The sequence below is a fragment of the Danio rerio genome, chromosome 1, assembly GCF_052040795.2.
Source record: "Danio rerio strain M-AB ecotype USA chromosome 1, GRCz13ab, whole genome shotgun sequence".
Classification (NCBI taxonomy): Eukaryota; Metazoa; Chordata; class Actinopteri; order Cypriniformes; family Danionidae; genus Danio; species Danio rerio.
The window spans coordinates 23,855,443-23,877,479 of NC_141021.1; the positions used below are offsets into that span (position 1 = coordinate 23,855,443).

The 22,037-nt window shown below is 36.2% G+C and overlaps 1 protein-coding gene and 1 long non-coding RNA gene across 3 annotated transcripts in view; one reads left to right on the forward strand and one right to left on the reverse strand.

Annotated features, from left to right (window-relative positions):
* chrna6 (cholinergic receptor, nicotinic, alpha 6) overlaps nucleotides 1-2,889 on the reverse strand; it is a 33,595-nt gene extending 30,706 nt beyond the window's left edge. For both annotated transcript variants that reach the window (NM_001042684.3, XM_087235723.1), the window contains 1 exon segment: nucleotides 2,674-2,889. In NM_001042684.3, coding sequence (NP_001036149.2) covers nucleotides 2,674-2,731 — 58 coding nt within the window. In that variant the 5' untranslated portion in view covers nucleotides 2,732-2,889.
* LOC147846817 (uncharacterized) lies at nucleotides 1,644-12,877 on the forward strand. Its single transcript, XR_015476574.1, has 7 exons — nucleotides 1,644-1,776; nucleotides 3,495-3,530; nucleotides 9,380-9,503; nucleotides 9,598-10,538; nucleotides 11,604-11,874; nucleotides 12,199-12,266; nucleotides 12,363-12,877. It is a non-coding gene; the product is annotated as an uncharacterized LOC147846817 (long non-coding RNA).
* Nucleotides 12,878-22,037: the final 9,160 nt, after the last annotated feature.

Genomic DNA, 22,037 nt, shown 5'->3' on the forward strand with positions numbered 1-22,037 from the left:
CGGATGAGATATTTAAAATAAAATTAGCTTTATACTGAAGAAAGGGTAACATATGGCTGTTTTTTCTCAGATTCTGATATCTCAACTGAGAAATGTAGTATATGTAGTGTGAATATCATTACTCAAGCTCATTGCTGAATAGAGGAATAATACTTGTTGCAACTCCCCCATGTTGCAACCCTTGCCACACTCCACTAATTGCTGGTTCATTCTGCTGTGGAGACCACTGATAAATCAGGGACTAAGCCAAAGGATAAATGTGAGTGAGTGAGTGAGTGAGTGTTTTGTAAACTTGTTTGTTGCTGATTATGTGTGATATGATTAAGGTTAGAGGCAAGTTTATTGATGTAGTTAGGTTTATAAGGTCAACATTTTATTTCAGATGGATGGACAGACTGTAATTAAATGAAGGTGTTTTAACCTGTTAGCCAGCACTCCCTTTTGAGGATTTACACCTACCTAACTTTAAATAATAACAGTTCTTGACTCCAGTAAGCTACAAACACAAATTAGGTATCATTGGAGAGAAGACACTTTGGGTTTTACTTTGGTAAAAGGGGAAGTTTCATGCTCAAAAATATATATGCTGTTTTATACATGCAAAGTAATCTGCCAATGGTTTGAGCAAAATAATCACTTTGAAATAAGATTATTTTGCCTACAACACTGTGAGATTAATTTGCTTGTTTTAAGGAAAACTCTATTTTTGACTTATTATTTCTTAATAAAATACAATGCTTTTTATTGTTAAAAACACTTCTTCGTTTAAGAATAGATATCTAAAAAGATATTTAGGTTAGAAACAAGACAGAAACGTAAAAATTTTAAAAAGCTTATTTTTTTCAGTGCAGTGGTCTATGAGGCGAAATAGTTTTAAACTAAATGTTTTTTTATTTTTTGTTTTTTATGAGAATTTCCATTCAGTCTCACTGCAAACATTCAAAACAAAACTGTTTGTGTCACTATAGCCCTTCTAATGTACATTCATGTTTTTTGTCAGTACTTTTAATTGTCTTTGTTGTTCAGATCACAATTACAATAGATTAGTTAAGAATGACCACTTGTTTTTAACCATTTAATCAATTTATAAACTAAATATACAGTAGTTTATAAACAATATTTGCTTCCTGACTGAACAATCATTCATCAGAGGGATTTTAGCTTATAAACTGTTAATCTTTGTTGATTACAATGAATGGATTATTAAATCACTGTTCCACTGCAAATCAATGATGCAAAAATGATTGGGATATAATATAAGCTCTCCAATGCACCCTATCGCAGTCCCCAAAACTATACATTTGTTCATGTCTTCTGAGAAACTTTTCTTAGCTTCTCTGGTGTCTTTCTCCTAACATGTCTTGGTCTGTCTGTTTCCTCCTCCTCACTTCATGCAGTGGCCTACAGTATGTGATCAGTCCAACATAGATGGAACACTTGCAGCAAGAATGACATAAAGCTGGAGCTGAAATCGAGTTCATCCACAGTCAGCTTCTCTTTTCTAAACTCATACCAGCGTGTGAAATCTCAACAGAATGAAGCAGCGTGTTTGCCAGTTTCTAACTTTACCTCCTAAATGACTCACTGCTGAGTGACACAGATGCATGGCAGTGACAAAAAGTGAAGCCTCTTGTATTTTATTTGGATACAGATTTACCAGCTAAACCAAGCGAGATGAAAGGGAAAGCTTAAAGCAGACAGGGCATTTCATTCAGTGACAAAACGTGATCGCGACTAAACGTGGACTTGTTGCAAACTTTACGTAAACAGCTTTCAGTGAGTCGACAAGACTTTAAATATTTCAACGCTCTGACGCACAAGCGGTGTTGACGAAAGTGGAAAATTAACAGATTAACTCGCATTTCATTACCACAGTAGAACCTCTGGGTTCACCTACCGGTTTCTGCTGATAAATGGCTTTAAAGCGATTAAGCAAAATTGTGCTAGCGTTGTTGTATAAAATAGCCGTCGGTTTTCCCGCAGTTGTGTCTTCCGAGCGAGACGAATATGCGCCTGAAAACTCCGCGTTGCGCGCGCGCGCAGCGGCGTGAAGAATGGATTTAACTGCGTGTAAATGCTTGGCTTTAATCGCTTTTAAGATTAATATCAAAAACAAATTACTAACCTAAATACAGACGCGAAGTGATTCTCAATGACACTCAAATAGACTGTTACTAATTCACATGCACACTGCAGTAAAGTATGCGTATCCCATGTCACATAAAGGGATGGTTTAAATACCCTGTCATCATTTAATATACCTTGTTTTTCTATACATTTTTTTCTTCATTCCTTAAGTGGAATCCAAAGGGGTGTTCAATTCTGAAGTGACTGACAGCAATCAATTACTTTAACTGGCGTTTTCACACGATGACAGTAATTTGACTGAGGCTGTCATTCTGCCGTATACTTCCAGACAAAAAAAAAAGTCAAACACGTTTAAAAAGAAACTTTTCTTTAAAAGCATCACGAGAACTGAAATGTCCTTAAATAAACTTGGTGGGACAAAAGAAAGCGATTGCTTATAGTTTACGACATTCACACTACTTTTCCCTTGATCGCAAGTAGGCTATTTGGGTCAGTGGGCGCAAGAGAAGACAAACAAGTGATACCTCTTTTCACAGTTACTGCAATCAATAAATGCATAAATATTTTGAATACATTGGAACTTACCTTGCGTTATCAGGGTAATTAAAAGAAAAAACAAAGTGACTCTCCCCGCAGAATTCATCGGGCGTCGCAGGTAGAGAGACCGTCTCCCTTTCCAAAACAAAGTAGCAAATTCGTGAACGAATCAAGAAGGAACAAACTGTAGAAAATATGTTTTTGGGTCCCGTTGGTGCGCCTGAGTTGAGCTCTGCGCGAGCAGAAAGCGCGTGAGGCGGATTTGGTTTCGTCCCTCCCCCTGGGCGCGCGCATCCTTCTCCACGCGCGTCTTTAAGCAAGTGTCATTAATGAGACGCACATTGACACTGTCTTTTATACTTCATTTTTTTAAAGGTAGTTCACTCAAGTGTCATCTACTCTTCATCTATTAAACAATTGTCTTCATGCAGAAGACAAAATGAGGCATTTGGGAAAATGCTACTGTTCGTTTCCATAGGGAATTGCACGTGTATAAGGCTACAAATAAACAATGGATTCAAAAACTATTTTTGCGACACTAACCACAGTTTAACTATAGTAAAATTGTCTTTAAATGGTAATCAAGCCATAAAATAATAATAATATTAATAATTAATTAATATAATTTTTTACTATAACAAGACCATATGGAAATCACACTTGTATACAAGCTTACATGTTTAATTGAAAAAAATAAAGTCAAACAGGTTTGGATTGTGAAATGATAACGTGTACTTTTAATTGCCCACTAACTCCAATTGTACAGTTGAAATCTATATAGGCTACCACAAAAAAAAAAAAAAAATTATGGAAACTGAAAATGTGCTGTTAACAACATTCTTCAAAATATCTTCTTTTGTATTTCACAGAGAAAGAAAGGTGCACATATAAAGAGCAACCTGGGGGTAAGTAAATAATTAGAATTTTCTTTTATTTTTAAGTTGTTTTGAGGTTATTAAAAGTATATCGTAAATATAAGTTACAGCTATTTTGTGCAGCCACAAAAGTATTTACATTCTTATTTACTGCACTAAGAACTGAAATATTCACAGTCATTTAAAATGTCAACAGAATTACAATTTCTTTTCAAATGCATTCTCTTGCCTTGTCAGCTTTATCACAAAAGAACATGTTGTCATTGCACCCTAGGAAACACTGGAAATCAGAGAGAAACATGGCCTCTGGCTAAGGAGGTTATCTTTTCTTAATTACACATAAAAATGCTTTCTGGGGAGCATAAAGTTATGTGTCAAGAAAAGCAGAGCAGCTGATAAAGAGCAGGTGACTAACAAAGTGCCAGAGGAAAAGCCTACCGAATATAGATCAAATTTAGGTTCTATTGTTAAAGCCTGGCTTCTGACGTCATCAAACTGAGTGTTTATGAAAAGGTGGCGTAAATCTCACTTTAATTATACAAGGCAAACACAAACACCTCTCAGGAGCTGAAAGATAAAGCTCTTTCATCTGTGTGAATCCGTATTTAACATTTAGATGTATACACACGTGTACAAATACCCACATGCTCAGCAGCTGTTGTTGCATTATTATTGTTTTCTCATCAAACGGCTGTGCTTATCTGTGTGTGCATGCTGTGATGATAGGGACATTCTGATGTTTTAACACATGGGCAAGAGCAAAGAGACCAGAAACACTACAGGCATTCATGTGTAAATGCTAAAACTCGGAGAAAAATAGACCGATGAAGAGAGAGAGTTTTGACATTTGGATAATAACAGGATAAGCAGAAATAAAATATGCATGTGTCAGTTTGCTAACAGCAGCATATAATCACAAATGTCTAAAATCTCTACGCTAAATGTAACACCTATCGAACATTATACAAGCTGTGCTTATTTCAATGTTTATTAGCAATTGTTTCAGATTTAAAAGTGTGATAATAGGCCTTATGCTGCCAAATATTAGTATCCATACTCGTACAATATATTTATTTACAGTATACATTCCTAATAATATAGAACACCCCATTTTAAAAATAAATATTTGTATCCATTTCTCAGTGAATATGTATTTTGATGTAGTTAAACAAAACAGATTTATTAACAGATATTTTAGTCACCAAACATATTTAGAAATTGAAAGATAACACAAATAAATTCAAGCAAAATATTGCAAAAAATAATTTAATAAATAAAATAATAATAATAATAGAAACTACAAAATTTTAACTACATTAAAAAAATGGCTTCTCTTGATTTTTTTCTCATTATATTTTGATACATTATTATATTGTATCTTAAGTTATTGTGTTAGATAAGCTCCGGATTTGGCTTCAGTACTGACTAATCTAATGTATGTTCACAAATATATAGCCTCCTAAAAATTTCCTAAAAATATGAGTTTCAAAAAATATTTGTAAGGAGTGTGTATATATATATATATAGTATAGTATTATTTGTCATCTGTATGTTATCAATGTTTGTACGCCCTTGGGTTTCATAGATGTAAGAATTTCTGTGTTAGATTTTCGTTCAAATTCTTCATATGGAAAAAGATGTTTCAATTTGTCAATTGTTTTAAGTGTTATTGGTTTCTAACTTATTTTGTGTGTAGTAGGTGAAGAGTCAATCTCTCTCTCTCTCTCTCTCTCTCTCTCTCTCTCTCTCTCTCTCTCTCTCGGTGTGTGCGTGTGTACGCTAGAGGGAGCAGGTGCAGCAATCTGGAGCCCTGTATCACTCTTTACACAATTGCAATTTCAATCAGGGAGCTTTGTCTTTCGCTTATGCACTTATTTTCATTACAAATAAATAAATAAATTCTGATTCAGTTCAAGTAGGCCAATTATCTCAGCGAAATATCAGAAAAAAAACAGAAAATGTAATTATACAGCCTCATAACTCATAAAGCATATGCTTTCAAGTTTATTAACATCTTAAACAAACACCCTTACAATGAGATTAAAGTAGATTTGTGTATTATAATTTGTGTGAGTAATAAATCTAAAAAATAAATAAACGTGCAATATTTTGTTGCAATATTTAACATTATTATAGATCCATAATCTTTTTAGCACAATATAGAACATGCATAGAACAGATAAACATATTATCAGCTTAAATATGATCTAAAGAACTTATTACAATGATTATTATTTCTATTCATTTAATTTATAAATTGACAGAGAAACATTAAACGTTTTGGTCATTATTTCTTAAAATAATAACCATTTGTCCTCAATGTGAGGAGCCTTTAAAAAAATTAAAGTTTCCATTGGATTTAAAAGTTTATGAAACCATATGCCAATAAAAATGTTAAAAATTGCCAGATAAATGTATTTATCAATTGATTCGTATGGATTACATTTATAATGTCTTTGTGATTGTTACGAAGCAATATCCACTAAAGATGACAAAAGGTTTAAAGGTTTGAAATAACCTGTAAATGACAATAGAATTTTTGGTAACACTTTATTTTGAGGTCCAAAATAATGCATTAGTTAAGCATTAATTCATGCTCAACTAATGGTTAACTTTTTCACGGTTAAGCATCAGTAAAGAGCAAAAACACTAGTAAATAATGGTTAACAAGAGGGTTAAGGGTCCTGAATTATGCATTAGTTATATGACTTTCACTTTAGAATAGGGGGTCAACTTACCTTTATGAGCACTGTATTAATGACTGCATCTTAGCCTTAATTAGCTACTAACTAATTAGTCAATATAAATGAATATCACTCAAGTGTCATAATGTGGACATAACTTTAACTTTGGGACATGAGATTAAACTGTGTTTATTTTAGCCATATATAATTGCAAACCAGCAGTAATTAAACATATTTACTAGTGTGTTGTTTAGTTAATTAAATAGACAATGAATCAAATAAATAATATACGACTTATGAAATTGTACTATTCATTCATTCATTTTCTTTTTGGCTTTATTAATCCGGGGTTGCCACAGTGGAATGAACTGCCTACTTATCCAGCATATGTTTTACGCAGCAGATGCCCTTCCAGTTGCAACACATCACTGGGAAACATCCATACACACTCATACACACACAAACACTACAGACAATTTAGCTTATTCAATTCACCTATAGCGCATGTCTTTGGACTTGTGGGGGAAAACGGATAATATTATTGGACTTTAATTCAAAAACTACAAAATATGATGCAGCGATAATGAGATAAATTGTCAAATTGTGAAAGGCATCTGTATTCGAAATAAAAAGATACATAATAGATGGAAAATATAAGCTGAAATGCGTGTAATTGAGGAATGGATGTGTGTATGCATCCAGGATGGTCGGTATTTTTGTCTGTACTATGGGAGAATTAGACCATTTTATGGCTCTGGTGCTGCCGCTGTCCATGGTGCTAAACATTGATTTGTGGTCAAAGCAGTGTCAATGAAGCCTTCCCTGTTTTCGAGGGAATATTTATGTGCTTGTTATTAATATATACTACCGACTAATCATGAGTGAACTACCCTGGAGTTGGTACTATTTAGTTTTACAGGATTCTATGTTTTCAACCACACCCTTTTATTAGACAAGAAAATTAGAAGTAACTGGAAAGTAATAGAGAGAGATGATCCCAACATCATCCAAACAGGTGTCAGCCTGCCACAAACTCAGACTGTCAGCCAATAGAAATACCTAAAGCAAGAGCATTTCTTATGTTTATATCTCTTCTCATTGTTACCATAATCTTTTTACTTTTATTTATTTTATTATTATTTTTATTTATTATTCATCTTTTTTGTTATTATAATTGTTGTTTACTTATATTTATTTACTTGCATATACTATTCATGTACCTGTTAATTATTTTACTGATATATTCTTGTTCTATGTTTTGTATAATAAAGAGAGAGAGAGAGAGAGAGAGAGAGAGAGAGAGAGAGACAGAGAGATCAGATCAGATCAGAACATGACTCAGAAACACTGCAGCTCTAATGTCAAAATAATGACAACTCAAATCTCATTTCCATCCTCTCTCCGTTCAAAAACAGAACATTTTATCAGAATTTGTGCAGTGTTTACATTATCTATATAATAATAAGAATTCCTATCCCATTTTTTGGCCAATTATTTTATTTATTTTTTTGGTGTGGAAGATTGTTGTCTTTGTTGTTGATTTAAGGCCACTTACATGGGTTCACCATTCTGTTTAAAATAGTAGTTTATTAGAGTTGCCATTACACTTAAAGGTTTCCTACTTAAACATGTTGTATTGTTTCTAGTCAAACTAAAGTGTGTTTTCTTTAAAAAAAAAAAAAAAAAAAAAAAAAAAGCTAAATGTATCAGCCAGTGGTGTAAGTAAAATAATCTTATTTCAAACCAAGAACAAGGTTATTTTACTTATCCCATTGGCTGCTCAAACTTAATTCTGACTTGCTAACACTTTTTAATAACTATACACTATGAATCATCTATTAAGCACTAGCAAATAGTAAATTTATTATTTAAGCATTACCTCTACATTAGCAGACGTTAGTAAACAGTTTATAACTACAGATACAAATGCTCAATTCTTGACTTATAAGCACATGTGCTTTAAAAATTGTTCTTTTTATACTTTGTTATTGATAAATTTTTCATGAATAAATTTAGTATTGCATCATTAACAAATCATTTGTATTTAAGAGTAGTTGGGGTTTTTAAGATCGTTCAGAATTGTATCAAGAATGAATTGTTCAATTGTTCAGAGTTGTATCGAGTGTGAAATGGGACTCAGGAATGTATGTATTTTTTGTTGGCCCCTGTTTGTATAACCCTGTGTTTTAGTTGGCCATCTGTTTGGTTCTAACAAGTCTCCTGTTTTTGTTACTGCACACTAGTTTAGTAAAAAGAAAAAAAGAAGAAATGTCTGCGTTTGTTAAGCGTTTATCATTATCGCAAACACAACAGTAAGTTGCAGGCCTTTTCAGGGATAATTATTGTGATCTCCCGATTGAAACAGAGAAATACAATGAAATCTCTGAAGACTGATGGCATTTCATGCCGTTCAGCCTTATAATCTTAAAATGCCAGCAAAACCACCTGTTTTGTCTTCATTTTAGATATTACGCTAGAGAATCATTCAAACACTGGCTCCAAAGTGACGTTGGGGAAGTAGCAATGGTTTCTGCTGTTGTGACGTCAGCTGCAAATGTGAACGAGTGGAGGAAGAAAATAGTTCAACTTACAAAAGGGTTTTTAGACCCTGTGTTTGATATTATTTTTTATATACATGATTATATATGATTATACATGATTTTACTGGATATTTAAGTGTAAAGAGTCTGTATTCTTCTTTCATTTCTTTTTACTGAAGGTCAAATTTAAGTAAAACGATAAAAACATCAAACCATGTCTAGCATTTAGAAGTGAACGAAGCGAAAATGGGTGATGGTCCCTCATAAAAACATACTGCAACTGGTATCACGCCATGACTTTTCTCTTTCCTCCTTTCCTCTATTCTCCATCTTTAATTCATGGCTTCCTAAAAGCAAGCCGTAGTGACTCACAGAGCCATTAATGTCTCACTCTTTTCTTGTCTTTCGCTCCCCTTCTTTCTCAAAACGGTGTGCCTGCTTTCCCTGTCTTCCTCCACTCACCCTGCCATGTCCCAAACACTCTTTTAAAAGCTTCTTCTCTCTTTGGAACAGGACTGGCATCTTCTAGTGCATATTAAAAATAGAAAAATAAAGCTGCATTCCCCAATAGGACTTTTATGGCATTCTAAATTATTCACCTCGCGCATCTACAATACCTAGATGATTATACCTGAGTGCTTTTATTCCTCACCAGTACAGCAAGAATATCTGGAATCACGATCGTCCATTATGGGAGAACTGCTGGCCTGGTGTTCCATAGAAAACCAAAGCAGAGACCACCATCACCCATAGATTCAACTGCTCCAGTCAACATCTTGGTAAATACAGCCGTCTTTGAGCGAATCTTTGTTCATTTAAGAACGAGCATTGTAACCAATTACCAACTAACATTGTTGTATTTGCTTTTTCAAGGTTATGTTCATACAGTCAGTGTTTTGACAGTAATAATACACGGCATAGTTTTGTCATATAGACATGGTTACAATGATCTGCTGAAGTTCCCATTCTGAAAACATACCTCTATATACGTTTCTGGAGGCTGCAAATTACGTCCCAGAGGGTACATTTTTTTGCAGTTTTTGTTTTGGTAAATCCACGAGGCTGCTGTGTATGCTTTTTGAGATCTCAAATTTCTCTCGCAAGTGCCATTTATGCCTGTTGTTTTTGTGTAAACCCACCAATCGTATGACCCACCCTCCTCCTTCACTACACCCAACCAATTTCATTGACTGACCCACCCACCCACTTTCCTAAACCCAACCAACAATTTTCAAAAGCAATCCAGAAAAAGAAATCCCTCATCTGATTTTACCACGTTTTCAGATTTTACCACATTTTCACCCTGTTATTTACTTGTTTATTTTATTTTTTGACTTTTGTTTTTTTCTTACCTGCTTTCTGGAACCATTCTTTAGACTCAAACCCTGTTGTGGTGAACTCTCCATCTCAAGTTCGTCGACGTACATGGCGAGCTAACGGGACAAACTGGTTACAGCGGGAAAGCTGTGCATACGGAGGTATCAGTCAGCTGGTAAGTTCAAAAAGCAATGGTGTCATACCACACCGTAGCATTTGTTTAAAAAATTAAATGTATATAGGGCGACCTTTTCAGAATGAGCCTATGTTGGAAGTTCAAACATTAGAATGCAACCCAAGCTCATTCTGAAAACGTAGTCCCACGGACGTTTCTGGAGACAGCGGAATACGTCCCGGGAGGTACGTACGGCCGCGTTTAGTTTTTTCAAGCGAACGCTGCGGGATGGTGTGACGCTGTTCCCTTTCGCGCTTGCCGGCTGGCCGACCGCTTACCTCCTTGTGGAGGGCTTCCCCGCTGCAACCCGTTTGTCCCAAGTGTGCCGCAAGCCTGCGTTTGAATGAAGGTCTCGGCCGTTAGATCGCCCCCTGGGGGCTGGCTGCAGTACAAGTCATAAAGCCCGCCTCCTCCGTGTTAATGAAGGAGACTTGAGCCCAAATAAAAAAAAATTATTTACACTTGCAATAAAATGTCCCGAAAAATGGTTCTGGTCGATTAAGGCACTGGTTATTGTGCTAAAATAGGTGCAGATCTTCATTTTTGTAAAAAGTTTGTTTTTAGCAGTAATTTAATGCTGGGCGTGTCATCGTGATTGACAGCTGTGATTGACAGTTTCTCAAAGCAGCGCGCCTGAGCTTCGGCAGAAGACTAAAGTGTTATTATTCGATTTCTGTGTTATTTTACCATGACAAAATGAGTTCAGCAGTAAACTATAGTTTCTGACATACATGATCCTGGTGGAACACTGTTTATTCGCTAAGGTCAGGGCTTTTTTCGGGCTTTATTAGTTTGCTGATACACGCCTAACCACCCAGATAGCAAAATACACTCGGGCCAGTTCCAGCTAGATTCTCGCCTGACGGAAACTTACCCCTCAGAGCTCAGACTGACTACCTCTGCTAAACCTACTCCGGATGCCTGGACTCACTGCCTGATTCCAGCCCAAGTCAATCGAGCCAGATGCGGCGGCCGAGCGAGCCGGCGATGCCGCATGCGAGCTGGAATCAGCCCGCGACGCCGCGAGTAGGTTATGCGCTGCGGCCCGGAGCTGGCGCGATTGAATATATAAAACCCTCATATTTGTTAACGTTATTACATCCATTTGTGGTTGTGTTGATATGACAGCAAACGCATGCTGAGAAGTTCGGGGGGCGTGTTTGATTTTACATAAAGCGTTTGGTTGGAAGCTCGACTCCGCTCATTTTCGCGGCTCCTCCTCTGGCTCCATCAGACAGTCCTTCTGCGCATGTCAAGGCTCCAATTTCAGCAGTCTTTTGTGACAGTTTGTGCCCATCAAGCAGGCGTTTTGCCCTTAAGGCGTTCAATGGGAAAAGGGGCTGTTGCGTCGTCCATATTTTTTACAGTCATTGGTTTGTCCACTCAGCTCACTGTGTACATCGGCAGACTCGAGATGCAGAGAGGAGTCGACCACGGCGATCGGTTTTGAGTCCAGGGAAGAGCGGTTCCAGCAATCAGGTAAGACAAAAACAGAATCTCAAAAATTAAGTGAACGAGTTTCGTAACAGAGTGAGGACGCGGTGAAATCTGAAAACGCGGTTAAAAAAATCAGGGCTTTTCTTTTTTTGGATGGCTTTTGTAAACTGTTGCTCGGGTTTAGGGAAGCGAGCGGGCGGGCGGGACAATCGGTAACATTGGTTGGGTTCAGGGAAGGAGGAGGGCGGGTCAGCCGATTGGCCGGTCGCGCAGTCAATCATCTGGTCAGTCGGACAGCGGCCTCTGGTGGGTACACGCGAGAACAGCGTGGGCGCGAACCGCACTCGCAAGAGGCCTGTTCGATTGATGCGAAAAAGCGTACAACAGCGGCCTCTCGCGGATTCGCAAAAACAAAAACTGCAGCCTTACGTACGCGTCCGCGGGACTACGTTTCCACAAGGTTGTTAGAATGGTGACTTAATTGATAGTTCATTCTTTCATTTTCTTTTCAGCTTAGTTCCTTTATTAATCTGTGGTCACCGCAGCGGAATGAACCACCAGCTTATCCAGCAAGTTTTACGCAGGATGCCCTTTCAGCTGCAACCCATCACTGGTAAACACCCATACACTCTCATTCACACACATACACTATCGAAATTTTTTAGCGTACCCAATTCACCTATACCACATGTCTTTGGACTTCCCGGAGGAAACCCTCGTAAACGCGGGGAGAACATCCAAACTCCACACAGAAATGCCAACTCACCCAGCCGAGGCTCGAACCAGCGACCTTCTTGCTGTGAGGTGACAGCACTACCTACTGCACCACTGCATTGCCCTGAAATGATAGTTCACCTAAAAATTTCAATTTAGTTCAGTTAAATTACTCTCCATCAGGATGTTGAAGAAGTAGGTGATGTATAATGCAAGTCAGTGTTCACCTGTTTTAAACATTATTTACAATATTACTAGCTTGAATCCACAGCCAGGGCAAACAGTTCTCGGCATGCGTACAAGTGTAGTGGGCCTGAGCTTCCAGTTGCTTGATGACATACGAAGAGTGCACTCTGCAAAAAAAAGTTTTTTTTCTTAGTAGTTTTTCAAAGTTTTTGTCTTGTTTCTAGTCAAAATATCTAAAAAGTCAAGAAGCATTTTCTAAACGAATACATACTGTAAAAGCTACTGTATCAATCATTTTCACAATATCATTAAAAAAATGACAGCAACCTCGTTGTTTTCAATATTTTAACTGTTCAAGTGTTTGCTGTCATGTGATTTTCTTTTGAATGACAAAGATTGTAATTCATCAGTTGGCCAGATGGGAAAGACTCTACCTTCTGTTCATTTTAATACAGATTACAAAAACATTTGTTTTCAAATGTAGCTAGTTTGTTTAAAAGTAGAAATTTCACACTTTATCTAAATATTTATCTCATGTCTGTGAGGCAAGTATTTGCTGAGATTCGATTGCATTTGCTGACACCAGAGGTCATAAATAGTACACGCCTGGACCAAACCCCTTTCCCAGCGAATCATTACTCTATAGAGATTAATGAGAAGGCATGACTTCTTTTGCTAGTGTGGCCATATTGACTTATACATTTACCCATTCAAAACTAAACAAGTGAAATATCTTGAGTATTCTTGTGTATTCTTGTATTCTATACAAGTGAAACTTCTTGTGTGTTCTTGTGTGTTCTATGGCCAAGGCCATATCACCCTGCACCCCAAGACAGGCTACTCACTAAAGCTAAGCAGGGGTAATCCCGCTAAGTACCTGGATGGGAGTCTACATGGAAAAATTATGTTGCTGTTAGGAGTGGTGTTAGAGAGGCCAGCAGGGGGTGTGCATTAGTCTTAATACCCCAGTAAAGTAAAGTAAAGTAAAGTAAAGTAAAGTAAAGTAAAGTAAAGTAAAAGGAACACTTTAAAAGGAACATTTTAAAAATCCCATGACACTTCTCGTAAAGAGTAGGGGTGTAACCCCGGTGTCCTGGCCAAATTCCCTTAATCGGACCCTACCCATCATGGCCTCCCATCCATCGAATTGGCTCTATCACTGCCTCTCCACTCCACCTGTAGCTGGTGTGTGGTGAGTGCACTGGTGCTGTTGTCCTGTGGCTGACATTATCAACTATTGTTAAGTTATTAAGTTATTGTGTAATGATGGTTTGTTCTGTAGACTGTCAAAAACAACCCGGGCTCATTGTGGAAACGTAGCCCCGCGGACGTTTCTGCGGACCGCGATTTACGTCCCGGGAGGTACGTATTCGAGCTGTTTTTTGTTTTCGCGGATCAGCGAGAGGACGCTGTGCACTCTTTTTCGCGTCTCGGGCACCTCTCGGGAGCGCGCGTCGTTAGCGGCCGCGCCGTTCTCGCGCGAAAGCCGCCGGATCGGCCGACTCGGCCTCCCTCCGCTTCCTCCTCCTCCTTCTCCTTCCCTACACCCGAGCGACTGTTGCAAAAGCCGTCCAGAAAAAAAAAAAAAAAGCAAAAGCCCTCGTCTTCGATTTCGACCGCGTTTTCGGATCCCGCCGCATTCTCGCCCTTATTTTTCAGATTCCGTTTTTCATCTTACCTGATTTCCGGAACCTGCTGTTCCCCGGACTCGATCCCGGTCGTCGTCCCCGCGACCAGCTCCTCCTAGGCCTCCGCTCTGCCGACGCAACGATGTGAGCTAAGCGGACAAACTAGTTGCATCGGGAAAGCCCTCCACTCGGAGGCGAGCCGTCGGCCGGCGAGCGCGAAGAGGAGGGGCGGAGCGGCACCACACCGCCCCGCAGCGTTCGCTCGAGAAGAACTAAACGCGGCCTTACGTACCTCAGGCCACGTAAATCGCGGTCTCCAGAAACGTCCGCGGGGCTATGTTTCCAGAATGAGCTTGGGTTGGTCAAAAATGATTAATAATTTTGATTAAAAAAATGTAAAACTGCTTTTATTCTAGCAAAATATAACAAATATAACTTTCTCCAGAAGAAAAAAAAATGCTTTTCAAAATTTCCTTGCTCTGTTAAGCATCATTTGGGAAAAATTTAAAAAAGGTAAAAAATCAAAGGGGGGCTAATAATTCTAATTTCAACTGTACATGGATAAATAACAAATAAAACATATTTCAATATGAATTTCAGCGAATAAAAACCTTTCCAAGTGTTTATGCCTTTATTAGTGCTAGGTTCAACAAGTTTGCCCTTTATCAACAAATCTTTAATATCAAGAACACATCTGGGTTCTTTCACACATCTTCTGTTTTGCAGTCTTGATTACTGAAACTTAAAGAGTGTTATAATATTGATTGTTACGGTACATGGTGTAAGATTGCATGAAATTCAAATGCCTCACTCTTTCCTGAGTTATAAAAGTTCAGTTGGGTTAATTAAGGAATATTTGGAATGGGATATTTAACATTCTCATGTAAGAACTGGGTGATTATTTTTGTCCTTAAATCTTTTCTGTTCCTAAGTGACCTTTAAATTAGTGCAAGAGAAATGACTTCACTGCGTCAAATATATGCCACTTTGCTCAGAGCTGATTGTGCCAGTTTTGGTTTGAGACAAAACCAAAACTGGATCAGCCATGGAGCAAAAGTTTATGGTAACAAACAATGATAAATGATGCGTTGTTGTTTTTTTAATCCAGCTAAACAGCACATGACTTGTCCTTTAGGCTTAATGAAGCATTACTGTGATTAAATGTGTTTGCACATATTTGAAATACTGCTTTAAACATGTAGTACAGTAAATGAAGTACAGTTTTCATCCTATATAGAAGAAGGCACTTATTAATCTGTTATTTAATTATTGTTGTTATTATTATGTAATGACTCATTTATGCCCTAGAGTGTGTAAACAAAGAGTCATGTTATCTATTCTGATGTCTGATGTTTGGTAATCCAATCATATGAGACAGTTCTAGGAGTTAATTATACCAAATTATTTTGATGATTGACTTTGGGCTAAGCATTTTTGAATGACTGAAACATTTCTGTGTAGTTTATATTTACAGTTATGTTTAATCAATTGGCAAACAATTTTACAAAAGAAGACAATCAAATAAGCAAAGCATTATTGAAGAATATAAGCGGTTTGTGGAATAAAAAACAAAACCTAGGATAAAATGCATTGCGTTTGTTTAAACTTCATATATATATTTTATGCAATATCCCACAATTTACATAACAATTGGTGAAAACTTTGCTACTGGTATGTAGCGACTTTTTGACTACGGTTTAGATGATCTTAAAAATAATGCGTCAGTTGAATAGCTGTTTGGGATTGGTCAGTTTTTTTTACAGAGAGTAGCTGTGCTTTTATTATGTGGTCAAATTTTAAAACAGAATTTTATTGGGTCACACTTTACAATAATATTTCATTAGTTAATGTTGGTAAATGTATATACAAACGTAAATTAATAATGCATAATACTTTATTTTAACCATAGTTCAAGAGATATTTATTTATCATAGTTCAACATTTAATAACGTATTATTACATTTTCAATCAATGCTTGCTAACATTACTTATTGTGAGTTAACATGAACTAACAATGTACAACTTTATTTCTATTAACTAACATAAAAATGACTAAACAATTTTAATAAATTTAATTTTCATTGTTTGTTCATGCATTAACAACATTATAACACAACTTTATTGTAAAGTGTTACCGTTTCTTGATATGTTTAGCTCTCTTAAAACTGTCAACTGCTATAAACACTTACATAATGGACAACCATCATGACCCCCGTTGATTTTTCACTAGTATCTGGATGCAGTCTTGATAATGCAAGCTGAGACTGCATATCTCAGTGGTGCAATGTCAAACACAATGATGTCACTCTGAGTATGGTTAGTGTTTGGTGGGCACATTAAAAAGCATTGAATGCAGCTTAGATTGCACTGCACCAGGTCTGCATCCAGACCCCTCTCTAGATTTTACTATTAAAATATTCAAACATTCGAATTTCTTAGACTGACTGACTTCAAAACTACATTCATAAGATGCGTTTGTCCTTACATGAGTTTAAATTGCTCTCAGGCACTAAAAGTTTTGACCAGTCATTCCCTCAAGATGTCCCCTTCAAAATGTATTTTTGAAAAACAAATCACTTTCACCAGTGGAACAATTTATTACACTATAAATGTACATACTGAGGGAAAGACAAATACAATGTTTGATATCTACATAATACAGTGACTCAGAGTCTGTTGCCTCAAGTATCACCAGTGTTTAAGCAGCTTACTGAAAACACCATGACTTTTACTGACTGTGACAGTCAAGGGACTTCTTCTTTCTGTCCCCTTAACTGTACCTCTCACTTACTCTTCTTTTTGCTACAGGCTACTGGAGAGCAACGAATCACCTTAAAGGCTTCATGGGCTAAAGAATGTTAAAGAGATGCATTGACAGAGACATGCACTTGCATGCGTGTAACATGAGTTTGGCTTTTCTAATATCAATAGCAGGTTAGTTTGAGAGATTTTTAGGGACAGTTTCACTCGAAGGGAAGTGAAACATAAAAACTCCATCATAATTATGTAAAAATGGCATGAATTTATATCTTCTTTGAAACACAAAAGAATGGCAAGATTTTTATGGTGCAATTCTGGCTATTAACAAGCCATTGACTGACTTTTAGCTCAGAAAATGTCTAATTTGCTGATTATGAATAGTTTTGGTGGGATGAAGAATACGATCATGCAGAATATGTACTATAAGTACTCAAAAACAGCCAATATCTTAATAATAACTAGGTGTAAGTCACTAGTTAATTGTGAGAATTGGTAAACTAAAGTGTTACTGAATATATTTTGACAAACAACTCAAATGTTTTTTGTTCCTGTTCCCATTTGGTTACCACAAAAAACATTGTTTTTTTGGGTTTTTTTTTTTAGTCATTTCTCAAAATATCACCAACATTATAAATTTAACACCATGGTCACCAACATTATTCAAAATATCTTCTTTTGTTGTCTCCAGTGCAAATTAAACTCATGTAGGTTTAGAACAGCATGGGGCATATTAATTATCTGATTTTAGATTTAGGGGTAAATATATATATATATATATATATATATATATTAGGGGTGTAACGATTTATCGTTGTACGATTTATTGCGATGCAAAAATGTCACAATATGCTTCGTGGCGTTATGACGATATGATTACGATATGACGTCTGTTTTCTCTTATAAGTTGAGCTGTTTGCACGTGAGCTACGTTCCACCTGCTGTCGCACGTGAGTTCAGATTGCAGCAGCAGTAATGTTAGCAGACCAAGATGATTGGAGCTGAAATAGAGGATGGCCCATCCTCTCAAAATCAGACGTCTGGCAACATTTCGGTTGTACAGTCATTGCTTTAGACTCGTCCGCTTTTTGACACGCATACTGGGTCAAACATCCTAAGTTTTAAAGTCTTCACAGTGATTTACATACTTTGCACAGCGACAGGGATACCTCCTAAAGGTTTTGAAAGAGTCAGACACTGTATTTATAAGGTACAATTCACCCTAAAATATCATTCTGTCTTCATATAATGTTTCCGTCGCAAAATCACACATGACGAGAGCTGACCGTGAGCTTTTACTACAGAGGGCGGACTTTGATAGACGCGCGCGTATGGCAAGCCGTTTTAGCATTTAAACCTTTGTTTTGACTATCCATAAATATATTTAGAGAAATCTCTAATTATATTTTGACTAGTCATAATTATAATTCGACTAGTCAGAATGACAATTAGAGATATCTGCAATTACAATTGTACTAGTACGAAATCAGATTGGAGATATCTGCAAATATATTATGACTAGTCATATTCCTCCATTGACTTCCATTGAAAAATATTTGCAGATATCTCTAAATGAGTTTTGACTAGTCACAATTGTAATTAGAGATATCTCTAAATGAATTTAATTAAATATGAATTAAATACCTGGAAATGTGGATTTTTTTTTGCACACACAAAAAACGCAAGTGACCAAGCAAAGCCTTAAGCTCTTACTGTTAAATTCAATTGAATAAAAAGCTTATTTCTTTTGCACCTTACTGTTCCTTAATTTTGTCTCTGTCATTTCAATAATATTTTTAAGAAGTTTTTAAATTGTTTTATTTTCCAGAGACAGGCTTGTTTAATTTATTTTCTTAAAGAAGGTTCAGTTTAACAAGTTAAAGCAAAAGAAATACATAAAAAAATAGTTTACTTGGTAAAATTTGCATTTCAGTTTAATTTTCAATTTTTATTCCAAATATCGTGATACATATAGAATCGTGAACATTATATCGTGATACACATCGTATCGTGAGCTGAGTGTATTGTTACACCTCTAATATATATATATAATTTCATAATTTATATGCTTTTATCTTATTTTAGTTTTTCTTTTTCGTTTTAAATTTAAATTAGAATTTAAATTACATTTTCAATGTCTAATAATATTTTTTCTTTTGAAGAAAGTCTTATTTGTTTTATTTCAGATCAAATAAAAGCAGTTTTTATTTTTAAAGTCAAATTTATAAGCTCCTTTAATCTTTTTATTTTTTCGATAGTCTACAGAACAAATCATTATAACTTGCCTAATCACCCTAACCTGCCTAGTTAACCTAATTAACCTAGTAAAGCCTTTAAATGTCTCTTTAAGCTGTATAGAAGTGTCTTGAAGAAATCTAGTAAAATATTATTTACTGTCTTCATGGCAAAGATAAAATAAATAAGCTATTAGAAATTAGTTATTAAAGACTTCAACTGTATAATATAAATATAAAAAAAATTTCCCTCAAGATGAGGTGGAATTTACATCCAAAACACTGCATTCCTGTTATTGAGCAGTACAAGAGGGCACATAAAGAAAAAAATAGTAAGGATTTTTTAAAAGTCACAAGAAACACACATGAGGCATACCATTTAAGTGTAAGCAGGATTTATTTCGAATTTGACTACACACTTTTTTTTTTTGTTTGTTTATATCCAGTGCAAACAGAATAACCAGCAACCATCTAATCAGAGCATTTCTGGAAGTTTGACCTTGTGAATACAGACTGTAGAGTCCTAAGCAACTGTTAAAGAGTCCTTATGTGCTTGTTTAGAAATGACAGCTGTGTGTGGTTAGTGTCCGCAGTTTAACGTCACTGCACTCTGTTATTTTTAATCTTCAATGGCAGCAAGAGTGATGAAACGCAAGCCCAGCTAGTCTCTCCATAAGCCTCTGGGGACGTGCGACCTTAAGACAATATTTAATGAGAGATATCTAAGAGGCTCACAAGCTAATGAAATTGTGTGTATGGTTGTGTGTGTGCGAGTCTGTGTGTGTGTGCGCACTCTTCAGATTACCCTTTTATAATGATATTCATAGTTGCCACATGTTTTCTTTATATTTTCACTCTTTCTCGTGCATTTTCTCTTTTTCTGCCTCAACATTTAAGATAGACAATATTCCAGGGGTAAAATTTGAGCAAAACAACAGGCACAGAGGCATCTGGCAGTGCTGTGGAGGGCTGGTTTGTCTGAAAGGCGGAGCATATTGCATCTGTGACTCAAACAAGACCTGAAATGCCACACTCAAGCAAAGCAATACTGGAGTTATAGGAAGAGCTCTAGAGGCTTTTATGCACCCACTAGGGAGTATTTCATTCCTTAAAATATTTGAAGTACAAATTAACAGACATTTGTTGTTTAAAAAAAAAAAAAAAAGCTGGATTAATTTGAACAGTTGTTGAGTTTGTCCATATTTAACCCAACATTGAGTGTATACTTAATAAACAGTGCATGGGATCTATTTTGACAAATCAGTTTTTTTAGCTTTTCCTTACAGAGAGACATTTTTATTAAAAATAAAAATGAACAAAAAAAAAACATTTTCAAAAGTGTAAATAAAGCATCAGATGGAAATTTAATAAGATAATGCTGATAAGGCAACATCAATTTGATGAATATTCTCATTTACACTAAATAAATGCTGTATTGCCTTAATACTGGAGAGCACATATCTACAGTTTTTCCACTATGAATTCCATCTAAATACACTCAAAAATAAAAAAAAATGTATTTACATATATAGTGTTGTCTATATACAGTACATATGTAATCTATTTACAAATAGTGTAAGGTAAAATATACAACACAAGCTTATTCTGATTACGCACCCCTATATACATTTCTGGAGAGAGCAAAATATGTCCCAGGAGCTATGTTTTTTATTTCTTTATTTTATTTATTTCTTTATTTTGCTTTGTTTTCATTTTGTTTTCCACCAAAGGCCGCTGTGTACACTTTTTCCATCTTAAATTTCTCTCACGAGTGCCTTTCATGCCTGCTGTTCTTACATAAAACCAATAGAGGCCGCTGTCGGCTGATTTACTGACTGACTGACAAACAGATCCCTCCACCCTTCCCTAAACCCAACCAATAGTATTTTAAAAAGCACCGATTGACCCGCCCACCCCCTTCCCTAAACCCAACTGCAGCGTTTTAAAAAACAATCCAGAAAATTAAACACCCTAATTTTTACTACATTTTCAGATTTTATCACATTCTAACCGTTATTTACTTGTTTATTTTATTTTTTGGCTTACCCACTTTCTGGAACCATTCGAAAAGCCGTCCACATGCAGGTAAGTGGTCAGCTGGTTAGCAAGAAAAGAAACACTATCATACCGCCCTGAAGTGTTTGTTTTATGGATGAAATGCATTCACATGTAGCTCTGACTACATAATTTGTGATCTCCAGATTTGTATATAGGGCTACATTTTCAGAATAAGCCTATGTTGAAAATATACTGTTTGCATTAAGGGCAAATATTCTTATGATAAGAAAATGATGATCATTTTCTGTTGGAGTCTCTTTTTCAGCCATTTGTACTAAATATAACTAGTTTAGTTCAGTTTAGTTCAAGACTCTGGGCTGCCATTTCATTCTGTCATGTTTTCAGCTTCAGGAAACTGCATTAGCTGTTTTGCTGTGAGACAGGGCACATTATCCTGCATGAAGAACGCTGGCTGATTGGGTGATGAATGGAGAAAACATGTTGCCAAAGAAGCTTTTGAAAAATGAATATTGAAGCACAACAGAGGATGTACTTCCCTCATCAGCTGAGGAAATTCAACCTTCCAAAGGAGCTGCTGCTGAAACAGTTGTACACTTTCATAACTACGTCGAATTGTTCAGACAGCTGAGTAAATCACTGGTACAACCCTCTCTACTCTCCAAGAAATGTACTTATTCAGAGGGAGCTGAAAGAGTGCCAAAATCACTCTGGATCCCTCACACCCATACCGCCATCTCATGAACACTTTATGATAGTAATTATGAAACAAACATCACTACCTTTTATACCCATATACACTTTACATGCCAATTTGCACATATAATGCTTTATATAGTAATATAGCTG